This window comes from Telopea speciosissima, chromosome 9 (genome assembly GCF_018873765.1).
Source record: "Telopea speciosissima isolate NSW1024214 ecotype Mountain lineage chromosome 9, Tspe_v1, whole genome shotgun sequence".
In the NCBI taxonomy this organism is placed as follows: domain Eukaryota; kingdom Viridiplantae; phylum Streptophyta; class Magnoliopsida; order Proteales; family Proteaceae; genus Telopea; species Telopea speciosissima.
The window spans coordinates 52726107-52742445 of record NC_057924.1 but is presented as its reverse complement, the minus strand read 5'-3'; the positions used below and the strand labels follow the sequence as shown (position 1 = coordinate 52742445).

General features: G+C 38.3%; 1 protein-coding gene across 1 annotated transcript; it reads left to right on the top strand.

Annotated features, from left to right (window-relative positions):
• Positions 1 to 13377: 13377 nt before the first annotated feature.
• On the top strand, positions 13378 to 13869 carry LOC122639071. The gene has a single exon (XM_043831909.1). The coding sequence runs from the start codon at positions 13378 to 13380 to the stop codon at positions 13867 to 13869; it is 492 nt and encodes a 163-aa protein (XP_043687844.1).
• The last annotated feature ends 2470 nt before the right edge of the window (positions 13870 to 16339 follow it).

The following is a 16339-nucleotide window of genomic DNA, read 5'->3' as shown; positions in this document are numbered from 1 at the left end:
TTTTTTCAAAAATCAGGGGATAATCTGAGTTTCGCTTGAAAACCAAGGGGTGATGTGTAATTTACCCTACAAATTTTGATTAGTCTGACCTCAGGGGAGCATGTCGTAGTTCCAATTGGAGCTCATGGGTTGGCAAAAGTTATACTCCTATGACTACGGTTTCAAATATTCGAATTAAATCGATCATAATATTGGCTGATACCGTATTATTGTAACGGTCCATGATATAGGCTGATCTAGTCGATCTATATCGTTGTCAATAATGGTATCGGCCAAGACCAATTTCGTTACAAATACCAATACTTAAAACCATGCTTATTATGACCTTTTCATTTTCCTCTTCCTAATCCCTATAATGATCCATGATCAGTATGCAAGTAAGCATGTTTAGATCAGTCTTTTAGCTAGAAAAAAAATTTGTCTAGATCAGTCTTTCCTTATTAATAGTCACTTAACCGGCCCAAAGCCGGGTAAAACCTTATGAACCATTCTTAAGTCTCTCTTAATCTTCTAGCCAAAAAAAATTTCTCTCTTAATTGACGATTAGTTCCTACTTTAGTTTTATGTTGTTAAGTGATGATGTCAATCGATTAAATACATTTAAATCGCTAAACTACCTTGGACATCCAAACGTAGATTTTGAAGGGTAGTATTGTAAATTTAATCCTAATGTTTTAGTACAAGGGTAAAATAGTCATTTCACACCACTAACTAACAAATGTAACACCGTTCTTGTAGAGGGGGTGATTTGAGTTTTTTCAAAAATCAGGGGATAATCTGAGTTTCGCTTGAAAACCAAGGGGTGATGTGTAATTTACCCTACAAATTTTGATTAGTCTGACCTCAGGGGAGCATGTCGTAGTTCCAATTGGAGCTCATGGGTTGGCAAAAGTTATACTCCTATGACTACGGTTTCAAATATTCGAATTAAATCGATCATAATATTGGCTGATACCGTATTATTGTAACGGTCCATGATATAGGCTGATCTAGTCGATCTATATCGTTGTCAATAATGGTATCGGCCAAGACCAATTTCGTTACAAATACCAATACTTAAAACCATGCTTATTATGACCTTTTCATTTTCCTCTTCCTAATCCCTATAATGATCCATGATCAGTATGCAAGTAAGCATGTTTAGATCAGTCTTTTAGCTAGAAAAAAATTTGTCTAGATCAGTCTTTCCTTATTAATAGTCACTTAACCGCCCAAAGCCGGGTAAAACCTTATGAACCATTCTTAAGTCTCTCTTAATCTTCTAGCCAAAAAAAATTTCTCTCTTAATTGCAGATTAGTTCCTACTCGTTAGTTTTATGTTGTTAAGTGATGATGTCAATCGCTTAAATACATTTAAATCGCTAAACTACCTTGGACATCCAAACGTAGATTTTGAAGGGTAGTATTGTAAATTTAATCCTAATGTTTTAGTACAAGGGTAAAATAGTCATTTCACACCACTAACTAACAACATGACTAACACCGTTATCTTGAGAGGGGTGATTTGAGTTTTTCAAAAATCAGGGATAATCTGAGTTTCGCTTGAAAACCAAGGGGTGATGTGTAATTTACCCTACAAATTTTGATTAGTCTGACCTCAGGGGAGCATGTCGTAGTTCCAATTGGAGCTCATGGGTTGGCAAAAGTTATACTCCTATGACTACGGTTTCAAATATTCGAATTAAATCGATCATAATATTGGCTGATACCGTATTATTGTAACGGTCCATGATATAGGCTGATCTAGTCGATCTATATCGTTGTCAATAATGGTATCGGCCAAGACCAATTTCGTTACAAATACCAATACTTAAAACCATGCTTATTATGACCTTTTCATTTTCCTCTTCCTAATCCCTATAATGATCCATGATCAGTATGCAAGTAAGCATGTTTAGATCAGTCTTTTAGCTAGAAAAAAAATTTGTCTAGATCAGTCTTTCCTTATTAATAGCCACTTAACCGGCCCAAAGCCGGGTAAAACCTTATGAACCATTCTTAAGTCTCTCTTAATCTTCTAGCCAAAAAAAAAAATTTCTCTCTTAATTGACAGATTAGTTCCTACTGTTAGTTTTATGTTGTTAAGTGATGATGTCAATCAGTTAAATACATTTAAATCGCTAAACTACCTTGGACATCCAAACGTAGATTTTGAAGGGTAGTATTGTAAATTTAATCCTAATGTTTTAGTACAAGGGTAAAATAGTCATTTCACACCACTAACTAACAACAGACTAACACCGTTACTGTAGAGGGGGTGATTTGAGTTTTTTCAAAAATCAGGGGATAATCTGAGTTTCGCTTGAAAACCAAGGGGTGATGTGTAATTTACCCTACAAATTTTGATTAGTCTGACCTCAGGGGAGCATGTCGTAGTTCCAATTGGAGCTCATGGGTTGGCAAAAGTTATACTCCTATGACTACGGTTTCAAATATTCGAATTAAATCGATCATAATATTGGCTGATACCGTATTATTGTAACGGTCCATGATATAGGCTGATCTAGTCGATCTATATCGTTGTCAATAATGGTATCGGCCAAGACCAATTTCGTTACAAATACCGATACTTAAAACCATGCTTATTATGACCTTTTCATTTTCCTCTTCCTAATCCCTATAATGATCCATGATCAGTATGCAAGTAAGCATGTTTAGATCAGTCTTTTAGCTAGAAAAAAAATTTGTCTAGATCAGTCTTTCCTTATTAATAGCCACTTAACCGGCCCAAAGCCGGGTAAAACCTTATGAACCATTCTTAATTCTCTCTTAATCTGTTAGCCAATGTATTATTGACACGTGTATATTTCTACTTGGTTGCAGGCTTGCAGCCCCTCGGCAGAGAGAATCTTCTTTCCAGTCATCTGAAACGTACAGCCATCCCTCAGTGGATAAAAAGACCCACGCAGTAACGAGGTGTGTGGGGACTGGGGGTTGTGTGTGTTCCGGTCTCTGCTATGCTCTGCAAGTCTGCATTGCATTTGTTTGAAACTTTGAATACGTTGCTCTGATTTCCTATTACTAAACGTCACCACCATATTTGCTTTGGAGGAGGGAATGAAACTTTCATCTTTAAGTGTACGTCTCGCTCTCTCAAAAGAATCGAAACCAAATGATTGTGTTTCTCAACTTTCTCTCCTATCAGTCAAACTCAGCTTCTGATCTCCAAACACAAACACAGGAATCAAACCCCCCAAGGCCCCAATGATCGCTTTTCTCTTCTGCAAAGAAGACTACATAGTACACTTTAATTAGTTCTTCAATATAATTATCATCTTCTTTTCTTTTCTTCTTTTTTTTTTTTTTTTTTAAGTTTTTTTTCTAAGCCAGACATGGTTCTAATTAGTATCGGTATCGTATACGGGCGATATGTACCGGTTTTGCTAGTCACCGATACCAAATTGGTAGTACTGTACGGACAAGGGGTCAAATGGTCAGAAAACTCAATTTTAAAGAAAATTTAGGGGTAATTTTGTCTAATGTAGCCGATCTAGAATGATACCGATATGATATCGGTATTGTATTGGTTTTGCAAGTTACCAATACCCGTTTCGATACTGTGTACTAAAACCATGAAGCCATAAGCTAGATAGGGACTCATTAGGGCCTTTTAGGACCAAAGGGGCTAGAATGAAGCCCACTAGGCTACACCTTTTGCCATACTACAATACTATTATTACGGATAAAAATCCTTAGCAGTACAGAAAAAATTTTGCTACTACACCCATAGCAGAAATGTTCCTGCTACAAGGCTAGTAGCCAAGGAAATGGAATAATTCACTTCTCCTTTGGGTTCATAAATATCCTCCGAGGTTTTAGTATTTTCTAAAATACTCCTTAAGATCTCATTTCCTTGGCTGCCAGCCTTGTGGCAGGAACATTCCTGCTACTAGTGTAGCAGCAACATTTCGTCTCAGCAGTACTATGGTGCGGCCTTGCGAGCTCGACACGTGGACATGGCGACATCCAATGGTGCCAAGTTTGAGAAGAAAAAAAAATAGCAATCGAACTTGTACAATTAGATGTCACTACGTCTACATGTTGAGCTCCGTAAGGCCACACTGCACTATAGAGGTTTTTTCTCTCCCTATTATTACTTTTTCAAGAAGGGTAGGTGTAGGAGGATGGAACTCCCGACCTTCTCTAGACTTGTACTAGACCAAACTACCCAAGTGTCTAGCCGCCTGCCATCGACCTAGAAGCTCAATCTTTTAATCATATTGTAGAGTGTAAACTGGATCTAGATACTCTACGGCGCAGCTGCCCGTCCTGCCTGTGTTGCACAAACACAGGGCTACGCACAAGGCAGGGATAAGGCGATCTTTTCACCCGGCCCTGTGTCTGCGCAGCACAGGCAAGACAGACAGCTGCGTCGTAGAGGATTCAAATCCATGTGGACCTCCTTTAATTCACCATATCAAAAAATAGTTTGCATGTGCATTGCTTTTCTGGAGCCTGCCAATTGTTTCTAGCAAATTTCTTTAAATCGAGGCATGGGTAGGGAAGAAAACTACCCACATGGCCACATTACCATATGCCCTCCTATATAATTTTGGGAAAGGTTCTTTGAGCCGTTAGTGTAGGGTACACTAGCATCTCTTCAAGTCAATCAATCTCTTTCTCCCATGAAATGACATGTTGTCCTCCTATGGTCGATATTGTTTTGCCACGCACCTTGTGAATGCATTCCCTTATGCCGTTTGCTTAGAGATTTTTCTTCTTATAATATTTTAAGGAGAGAAATAGGGTATGCTAGCGGTATACTGTATGCTAGCATCCTATGTGTCTATCTCTCTCGTCCTCCTTTTATTACTATTTTTAGTTTTTTCTCTTGTTTTTGTGGTAACCATGTAGATGATACCATTCCCCACATCATTATGGTGCGGTGTGGGAGATTCTCCTCCCCCATATAGGCCGGCATGAGGATCTCTCTCTCTTATCTTTAATACTTTGCGAACTCCACCAATGAGATTATTTTTCCTCTTTTAGCAAGTTTCATTCCTAAATATCAACTTTTTCAAACTAATCCTCTTGTTTGCCTTTAAATTTACTATTGGGAAATTTTTTTTCTTCTTCCTATTTGTAAGTTTACGGTGAAATACAATAATAAAATATGTGAAAAACTAATCATAAATATAAATCAAAACAAGTAAACTATAAAAGAAGATATTGATTTTTAACATGAAAAACCCTTCAATACGAAACTATTAATATGAGACTCTGACTCAAGAAAATCTAAGCTCTGATGTAGAACTCGAATACAAATTTACTTTAGAAAGTACTAGAAATTACCAAACATGAAGAGCAATAACCTCTCTTGGATAACAAAATATATACTCCTCACCAAAACATGTGATCTCTGCTCTCACCTAAATTTACATATCCATACATCCATGTATTAATCATCCAGTTATTCTCATGCATCTTCATTAAACTTTTCATATACCTATCTACAAAATTTGAGTTTCCATTTGACACGTTTTGTGATAAGTTTTTTTGGTTTACGAGATAAACTTATTTACCTTTTTTTTTGTTGACAAGATAAACTTCTTTAATCAGACGAACATATAAATGATGCCCCATGTGATAAATGCTTATTATTATCCCATTAAAAAAAGACATGTAATCAAATTGAAGAGTCCTCCAACAAACCGGTATAGTAAGTCTGTAAAAACTTCTACCTTAAAAAAAAGGGGGTAGGGGGTAGGGGGTAGGGGGTGGGGGGTGGGGGGTGGAGGAGAATGCCACCTGGTCGCTTGGCATGCGTGACTCCTACCCCTAGGTATAGAAGCATATGAAAGTATCGCACTACTCTCATGAAAAGACGTAAATGCGGCACAAGGTGATGCCACTCCCATTGGTTAGCACACACATGCAAACTCTAAAGGTCCAAGCAGCGACTTCTTTCCGAAAGAAAATAAAATTGGGAGGTGGATTTATATGCTACCTACTTCTATTGACATCTTACACGTAAAACCGATGGTGGACAACAAATAATAAATTTTATGAAAGAAAAAGCAATTATTTAATGGGGAGAGAGAGAGAGCGAGAGAGAGAGAGAGAGAGAGAGAGAGAGAGACTTTACAAGATAAGTATATAAATTTCGGAAGAGGGTTTCTTCCGAGAGTGTAGCTTAGATTGTCGTCCATTCTTGTACTGCCTGAACCGTACAATAGGAATCCAAGAGAGGTGGGTCCCATTCTAGGATTCCATTTGTATGCATCAGTCATGTAAGAGAATAGTTCTTGAGAACTTGAGTGAGCTTCGTCCTCCAATGCTTTTGTGTAGTCTCGGAGACGGAGAGGGAGAGGGAGAGAGAGAGAGATGTATTACAAAACCTGACAATAAGGGATACTTGAGAATTAAAAAAAGGAATACTACTGTAAAAGGATGTGGATCTTCTCCAATGACCATCCTACCAAATGATTGTTATTGGGATGTGTGCGGCATAGTCCAACCTTCAAATGCCTCATTGGGCTCTCCACTCAGTGGAGAGGATCCCAATCCACAATAAAATGGATGGGAGCGTGTAAACTTTGGATCCGATTCCTCTCCAAAGAACCTAACACCCAAGGAGTGTCAGGAGCATCCAACGGCTGGATTGTATCGCATCTAACTGACTATCAATCACATTCCGAGATACATGCGATTCAATCCAACCCTTGGATGTCCCATGGACACTTTCTTGGCGCTGAGCTCCCTGGAGACCAGCTCGTCTCCAGCTCTATGCGTGAAAATGATGATAGGGATGACGGCATGGTGAGGACCTTTTCCCCATAAATCCCTATATTGGAAATCCCCACTGCTTTCCATGATGAGATGTAGAAAAGCGAATTTGCATAGAAAGGATAAGAATGCTGAGAAATCTGTGGAAAGAGTATCTTTGCTGACCTTTTCGGTGGGCTCTAGAATTCAAAAGCAATGGGTTTGTATGGTAATCCATCATTTCTGGGATTTTTCTGACGGGATTGATACAGTGGACCCATGGAATCTAATCATCATCTCACTTATGTCTCCCTCTCATAGGAGCACATGCACACGTGTTTACACGTGAAAATGGAGGGTTTTTATTTTTTTCTGGGTACGAGAAAATGTAGGTTTCACAAGAATTAAAATCCTTTAGGTTCCTTTCGTTTGCCGGATATAAAGGAATGAAAAATTTGTGAAGGTGAATCTCACATGTTGTGGATTGAATTAACAAAAAAAATGAAAAAAAAAACAATGAAATATACATTTTGTAGTGGTATGGGATTTAGCGGGAAAGAGAAATAATAGACATGAAATGAGATTCTATGGAAAAAAAAGAAAATAGGAAAAAAAGAACGATAGATTCAAAAGTAACTTTTCCATGAAGAATGTTGAAGTCTTACAAATTATGTAGGATTTTGAAAATGATTGGGGTGGAAAAAAGAAGGTTACTATCTCACCAGACAAAAATAAATGTACTTAATGAGCTTTTCTAAAAGTTTCCCACCCCATGTATCCAAACACACACATTCTTGGTATTTTGTGGAGAAAATAGTATACTTTTCTCACCCCTTTTTGCCTATCCCACTTTTATTCGACAAACAAACGAGTCCTTATAGTGCCTTAATTTATCTTGGGTGCCTTGCAAATCGATAACTCGACAAGTGAAAAATGTTTCATTTAACAGTTGTAGCTCAATTGACCCATTTTTTATTTTTTATTTTTTTTTCTTTTCGAGTTCGACATTGTTGGATGTCGCATCTTCCACATGATGAGCTCTGAAGTCCGAACTATAAAGCACCGCAAGATTAAGGCACTGCAGTGGATCTTTTTTCTGTTCCAAAAAGCCATGGTCTCAGCCTCCTTTATGACCCGATAGATACGATATCGTATGAGATTATCACAAATTGTTAGATTCTAATCCAAAAGTTCACAATTTGTTAGATGTTAATCCAAAAGTCTCAGTCTCATGTATACCATGTTAAATACTTATTTCATATTTTAAATTATAATATGGAGTGATACTGATTCGGCCGATCGGATACCGATATCTATGGAATGTTTTTTTTTTTTGTAAAAACCTTAATTTGACCCATACCCTATCTTGGTTATGGCAAACCCACCCCAATTAGGGATGAAGCATGGGATTCCTATTTAGCCTACTTCATTGTGGACAAAATTTTCCTTTGCTCCTAATGGAAGGCATCGAAGCGGAAATCTCTTCAATTAAAAGGGGAATTTTTTAAAACATTAAGATTTAAGAGGATATTTGTGAACCATAGAAAAAGGGAATTATTTCATTTGGTCTTTAGGGTTTTTTTTTTTAATAGGTTATCACTTTATTGCAAAGAAAGGAACTATACAGACTAAAGAGACAAAACCTTAAAAACAAACCCAAGAGGGGAATCTAACCTGAACTCCCCTAACAAGGACAAGCCCTTGTAAGGGGAGCAGAAGAACCAAAAACCAAAAGCATACAAAAGCCCTGTAGGAACCACAACAGCCTCCTTACAGAAAATCAAACCTAGTTTAAACTCCAAGAAATCAGGACTCTCCGTTTCTTATCCAGATGTCTTACCCTATTTTATGTATGATCTCTCTCTCTCTCTCTTAAAATATGAGCTACATAAAAAAGAATTTTATCCAAAACAAGGAAAATGCTATTGAATTGAAAGTTCATAAAAAGGCCTTACCTAGTGCACAAGGCTCCTACATTTAACAGGGTCTGGGGAGGGTCAAATGTACGCAGCCTTACCCTTGTTTTCAGAGAGGTTGTTTTCAGGACTTGAATCCGTGACCAAGCGTTCAGCAAGTGAACACTTGACCAACGTGCCAAACACGGCCTTCAAACCCTTCTGAATTAAGAGTTCATAGTGACTTAAAATTTTTGAAATACCATCAGATTCCATTGTAGCAGTAATATGGTATTTTTATAATTTTATGAAACTATAAGGTCCGTTTTACTATTTTTAGTGCTTGCTTCAAACTGAATTTTGACCAATCAAATATTTGTGGAGTCCTCTATCACATGGATCTCCCTGTTTTACATACATACATACATACATATGGGTAGTTGAGACTTGAGAGACAATTTCTCCTTCAAGGTTAGATAGGAAAATATGCATATTTAATAATTTGTATAAAACATACAAAGCACTTAAGCACATATGGCCTGGTGTATCTGTACTTGTCTTCATTTTTTTTTTTTTTGGTATTTTATACTTGTCTTCATAGCCCTTTAGTTTTGAGTCATGTGGAGAGTTAAAAATCTGATCATTGGATAGATAGAACGCTCCTTGGTTTGTGAGCCTTTTAAATTTTAAGCCTATCTCAATAATATGGCGGATCATGTTTGAATTTTTTCCTTTCCATCCAAATCTCAACCAAAATTGGTTCTAATTGTGTTGTATAATGTGATGCTTAAGGGTTTAAACTTAATATACATGGATAAATAATAATGTTGAGAGTATGATCCAACCCTCCCTATGAGTTGGGCTCACGTTCACGTACGTGAACGTACGAGAATGATTCACAGTCGTTCAGATGGAATCCACTCCATGTAGATCCCACAGGATGAATTCCATTTGAACGACTGTAAACCATTCTCGTACGTTCACGTATGTAAACATGAACCTGACTCTCCCCTACCCCCAAAAAATAAAACAAGAAAACTTGCATTGCCTCATGATATATATCTAGCTAGGTCATCATTATGTCGATATGATCAACTTTTTCCCCTCATCTATCATATCATCATGTATAATTTTTTAGGGAGAGGGATTCGTGTACTGTAGGATGGGGCACCGACGATTCGTAAATAAGGGAAAGGTAGTTTTGGTGTTTGGATGAGGCTTTTATCTCCATTCAAAGGTCTTATGTGTAACCATGCATCATGCACAACCATACACAAAATCTTATGCCAATTTCTTTAGGTATATTTCAATCTCCAAATTTTTATTTTTAGATTATTATTAGAGAAAAAGATCTCTACTTGGTGGTGTTTCTTATGCCCTTTCACAAGGCACCGTGAGATGATGCCTCTACCACCTGGGTAGATACCCAGGGGTGCTCACCCATTGGCCCAGATGCTTGTGTAGAGAACATGCGACCAAGTAGAGATCTCTTTCCCTTATTATTATTATTATTTTTAAAGGGAAAAGAACCCTACATAGTCACATGACCGCTTGACTCTGTGCCTAGCTCCATGGGAAGACGGAAACCTCAATGCTAATGGAGAATGGATCATCTGCACATACCAACCAATACGTGAACGTAAATGTGAGAGCCAAATGCCAATCACATTTTAATTTTGTTTTCATAAAAACCCTTCCTCCCCTTGTAAATGATAAAAATAGGACAGATGATTGGTCCTCATATATACATTCACCTGTTGGTTCATGTAGAAGATCCGAACTCATGCTAATGCATGCCACATTGATCAGTGAGCGTGCAGGGTCTGAAGGCCCAAGCAGCCATCTCTTGCTCTATTTTAATCCATTAAAGTGAACTGAGGTAACATATGAACTAAGATCACCCAGTCAAACTGATCTTGATAAAGAAAATATCCTAGACGACGCAAGCTAATGCAAATCCCTGTCCACTTACCATCAAACATCTGGCATGTTATATCTCCAAACCCAAGGTATTGCCATAAAGTGTATGCGGCGTTAATGGGGGGTAAGTTCTCATCTTTCACAACATTTCTTCCTTTTTGAGAGTTTGAATAGTATATAATTATGAATGGAAGGATCCGAAAGCTTCATACCATTTCTATTAGCAGAAGATATCTCACCACTTCTTCGTACTTAAAAGTAGGGTTGAACGCATAGGATGTGAAAGCTTCAATTGGTATTTTTAATGAGGAGGCTTCTCATATGTTCTTTTTCCTTTAAAAGTTAACCATTCTCAAGTCAAAACAAAGCTTTTTAGCCATTATTGTTGTGTTCCAACTATCATGCCAAGAGCCTAATCCTATCACCTACTTACCCACGCATCATGTTCCCACCGGTTTAGTCTTGTTAATGATATTTTGAACAAAGATTCCATTTTAATGGAAACAAAATCCTGTTGTTGAGGTTCACACAAAAGGTGGAAAAAATAGTCTCATATAGAATATGAATGATAATATGGAGGTTTATAGGTATTTGACACTTATTTCTTAACGGATAGTTTTTTAGGATGAGTTTCATCCAAGTTTCGAATTCACATCTGGTTTCACGCGAAAGATAAAAAAAATAGTCTCACATCAAATATGAATGAGTAATGTGGGGGGGAGGGGTTTATAGTCCTTAACAGCTAACTTAATTATCAGTGTTCAACCCTTGTTCACCGTGAGTGAGGGGAAACTGCCTCCCACAAATTATTGATCATTGTTCTATCTAAAATATTGATTCCTTTTTAATGATCCATAAGTTAAGGGTCCATAACTTTAGTTATGGGTCAGGATCACACAATCTAACAATGCATAAAAACTACATTAATAATTTTCAATTTTTTGAAAACTCTTTTTTACCCTTGCATTAAATAAATTTTACCAATTAGACAAAGAGCAATTAAAAGAAGATTACTACTTTTTAGTTCACTTTTGTGACAACACATTGTACTATGATTAATATTTAATAGGGACAATTTTCATGTTGGGCTGTACAAGACATGCATGTGAGAGGGGGGGGGGGGGCTAAGGGTTCATGTATTTTTGATTCCATGTGAGAGGTGGATACGATCGTGCAACCTTGCACGACTATGCATGAAATCTTTGCCTTTATTTAGTTCTTTGAAACATATCCAACAAATAGCCGATGGTTTCTATAATGGGCCATCCTGAAAAACTATCAGAATGACACGAATATCTGGCACTTGGCAATTCCCATTCTACGTATAAAGTTTCAACTTAAATAGAAATTTGTCAAGTTGCAAGACAGAGATAGGGACTACAGTCGAAATTGTCCACATCATCTTACCACATAACTAAAAATAGTGGACCAGATTGTGAAAATTAAAATAAGGGGCATTGTTCTCTGTGCCGCAGCACAGCCTGCACCCAGGCACATGGGGGTGGGCCCAATGATCAACCTGCCCCCTGCACAGGCTGCCCATGTGCTTGGGTGCAGGCTGCGCTGCGGCACAGAGAACATTCTCCCTTAAAGTAAACCTCAACAAATATAAATAAGGGGACACATTACAATCAATGAGGGATTGAAAAATGGTATCATCCACATAGGTCACATGGGTCCACATGGTTAGAATAGGAGAAAGAAATGTCTGTGTAGATCCCACTATTTATCATGCGAGCTACTGTTTGTCATGCGAGAGCGTATAAAGGAATCTGTACAAGAGCATTGTAGCAATTTTTTTCCCATAATATAATTACACAATTTTTTTTTATATTTGACGGGGCCATGGGATGTGTTTGAACTTTGAAGTAGAGAATTAGGCTTAGGTGATGGTCATGTGGTGAAGAGGCCATGTTGTGACTTCTCTCACATGGCAATTTCCATTTTAATTGACAGGGAGAAAGAATGCTACTTGGTCGCGTGTGGCAGCCCCTACACCTAAACATAGGGTCACACAAAATGATCATCATGCCCCATGAATAGGGAAAATCCTTGGGGACATGTCGGTCATTTCACACGGCTGTATCTGAGCGTAGAAACCGTGCAAGGTGATCAAAATGCCACGCAACATTTGTAAAGTGTTGTTTGTCCCGCTTCCAACATGCGATTATCTCACTATATATATTCTCCTCATAAGAAAACAAATAAATTAAATATCAAAAGTTTGTGAAGCTTCAGAGGTGTACACAATTTTGAGTGGCCCTTAAGGACTCTCAGATCCATTGGAGCTCGTGGAACAAGCTTTGTCGGTCTAAACAAAAAGGGGGTCTAGGAGTTAAGCATCCTAAGCTTCAAAATGCTGCTCTCCTTGCCAAAGTTGCATGGAATTTATGGAAGTGTCCTCAATCTTGGTGGGCAGGTCAGATGAAAGCTATATACTTCCCAAAAGAGGAGTTTTAAAATGCAAGGCTAGGCAATCGCCCTTCCTGAGCCTAGAGAAACATTCTTCATGGCAAATCAGTCTCGGAAGACGGCCTCATCTGGAAGATTGTGACTGGAAAGCGTGTGCATTTAAGGGTTGACAATTGGATTCCAACTTCAAAAAAAATTCAAAATCCAATTCCTCCCTCTTGCTGATTGCCCACTTCACCTTGTTTCAGATATCATTGATGCTGATAATAGATCTTGGAAGCTTGACCTGATAAATCAGTGGTTTGCTCCCTCGGATGCCAAGGAAATTCTCAAAATTAAACTGGGAATTTTTCCTAGGCCGGATATGTTAGTTTGGGGTATGTCTAAGAATGGTGTTTTCTCTGTTAAATCGTCTTAACACCTCCTCTCTAATCAGCAAGCAAATATGGAGGCCTTGAAAGCATCATCATTTCATCACATGGCCAAGCCTGAAGTCTCTAGCACTGTTTGGAAGATGATCTGGAACTGCAGGACCCTTCCCAAGATTCGTGCTTTCCTATGGCATTCATGTGGCAATGTTGTCGCCTCTGCTGATTGTTTATCTTCGAGGAACATCCCCATTGATCCTCTATGTTCCAGATGTGGAAAGGAAAAGGATTCTGTAGACCATATCATGTTGCACTGCCCATATGCCAAGGCAATTTGGTTTGGGTCATCTCTCTCTCACAGAATTTCGAACAATCCTTCTCTTTTGATCCATGAATGGCTTCAACATTGGCAAAACTTGGCTTTGCAAGATAAAAACGCAGCTAGAGAAAGCTTCAGTAAATGCTCTTTCCTCTGTTGGCATATTTGGTTGGTCAGGAAAGATTTTGTCTTCTCGAAGAAGTTTAAATCCCTTGAAGAGATCATTCGCTCTGCGGAAGCAGCGTTCTAGGAGTTTCGCAATGCTCAGCCCCAAGGCATCCCTTCGGTTTCCACCCATGGATACCTTCTGACCTATCCAAATCCTACAGTTTGGAGTCTCCCCCCCCCTCAGGGCGTTTTTAAGGTTAATTCTGATGCCTCTCTCTGCAAAGGAAATCAGGAAGGCGCTATGGGCTTCCTAGTCAGAGACCACCTTGGCCAAGTCATATCGCATTCTCAGAGCCCTCCCTCATGTCGTCCATTTCCATCGGAGAACCAAAAGCTATTAGGGAAGCCATCCTTTGTGCCATTGATCATGGTTGTTTTCAGCTGATCGTGGAGTCTGATAACCTTGAAGTGATCAACATACTATCAAAATCCCTGAACTGCCCAATGGATATCTCTCCAATCATTGACGATATTACAATGATCTGTGCTCACTCCTATCAATGTTGTTTTTTCCCACATTCCAAGAGCTGCAAACCACATAGCAAATACCTTGGCTAGGAAGGGCATGTCCGAGCAGTGTAGGACATCTTGGCCCAGCTTCACTCCTTGGCTCTCTTGTCTTGTTGATAAGGATGCCTTGGTTTGTAACCATTTCTCAAATGAATAAATATATTTTCTACCATAATATTTTTTTTTTTTGAGAGGGCCTCCTAGTAATTTAAGCTTTCATGCATTCTTTTGGTTTTGTGGACAACACATTTGTTTTCTTTTTGTCCCTCATTCAGGGATCTAAGTGATATACTCTCATTATAGGATAGCAAATCCCCCCCCCCCCCCCCCCTATTATACAAGCTCTAAATCTTTAAAAAAAAAAAAAAAACCCCACCAAGCCCACAAGAAGGTTTCAGTACATATCTGGTTCTTCCCACCTTGTGATATCCCTACAAGTTGTCATGATCCTTCAATTATTTGAGCATTTGAAGGACCACATTTATAAGACAGTACTTGGGGTTAATTAATCTGATATTGTCTCCAAAAAAGCAACACAGTTTTAAGTGGCTCTTCAATACTTGGAATTTACACTCTCATTATTGCAGTTCTATGATTGATTCTAGTTTTTGAGAATAATATATGTGACTAGGAAACCTAGAGAGAGAGACCTGGTACATGACCATAAAGGAGATCACTGTCTGGGTGTGTAGCACCTGCACCAGCTTAGGGGCTAATGAAAACGCATGTAGGGAGATCAGTTGGAATGAGATTTTTGATTTTTGATTTCATCAAGAGTATGTTGAACAATAAAAACATGTGATCTTGTGTTTGGGCATAGGAATCACATGACCGGTTAACATTCTTTTCCTATTTTTTTAATAATAATGAAAAACTAAATGGGTGGGATATAAATTGGATTGGGTTAGTCTAAGCCCGGGTAGCCCAGCCCATGTCCGATTAAAAAATAATAGAACTTAAAAAATATAAAAAAGTTTTATTATCAAAATAAAAAACCAAGTACAATATAACAAGGCTCAGAAAAGACCATTTAACTCCATGTCGTTTGGTAACTCGTTCAATTGGATTGCGCGACTCTCTCAATCATAAGAGGATCTTAACTCAAATGAGGACTCACTCAATCCACGACTACACGCAAACTTGAGCATAGCTGTCTGGGTTGGGTGGGTTTGGGCCCCTTGTATTGCCGATAATTGTAAGGCTTTTTCTTGGGTCCAGGCCTTATCCTTCAAATATGGGCTATACCTGGGCCTATCTTGACTAAGCCCATCTACAAACCTAGCTAATGATTACCTAGATGGCCCACCAAGGATATCCTCCATGTATGTGGCCTTAATATCTACCACTTGGAATATATAATATAATGGGCCTCAAATAAATTTGTCAACCCCACCCCCCCCCCCAAAAAAAAAAAAGGGTCTTTGGAAAGGGCATAAAATAAAACAGCTTCAATAAAACAGCTTCAATATAACCAGAGCCTTGGAGAGATTCTTTTACAAAACAGATCAAGGATCATAAATCACAGATTAAACTATTAACATGAAGGGAAAATGATGATTATTGGAACTATATCACTAAATTTGAATCTACATTTAAAAGAGCAAGAGGAAGAAGACAGTTGTCCTCACTCACCATGATCCATGGACATGAAGGTGGGTAAGAGGACCCCTTAAACACAAATTAGATTTGGAATGGAAAATCGAAATTGGATCGAATCAAAGCGATAAATTCAGTCCGATTCGGATATCATATGTAGGAATCAAATAAAACTAAGTATGACCGATCGAATAGAATCGAATACGGACTGAAACAGAATCAAACCAAGCAGATTCTGTTTGAGTATCGAAGTTCAGAACCGAATCTATATTCGGTTTGATTTCGGTTCACACTAGCACTCTTCTGGAATGAACAGAAACTGAACTGAACCCTGGAACCAAACCGATTAACATGCACATTGGGTCAACCTTGAGTGGGCTTGGGCTGGTTGACAAACCGGATCTTGGGATTTAAATGCAGCCCGTATGTGCTTCATTTTAGTGAAT

Bases quoted from the DNA above. Each gene is read 5' to 3' on its own strand.
- LOC122639071 (XM_043831909.1), top strand. From the start codon at position 13,378: ATGGAGGCCTTGAAAGCATCATCATTTCATCACATGGCCAAGCCTGAA.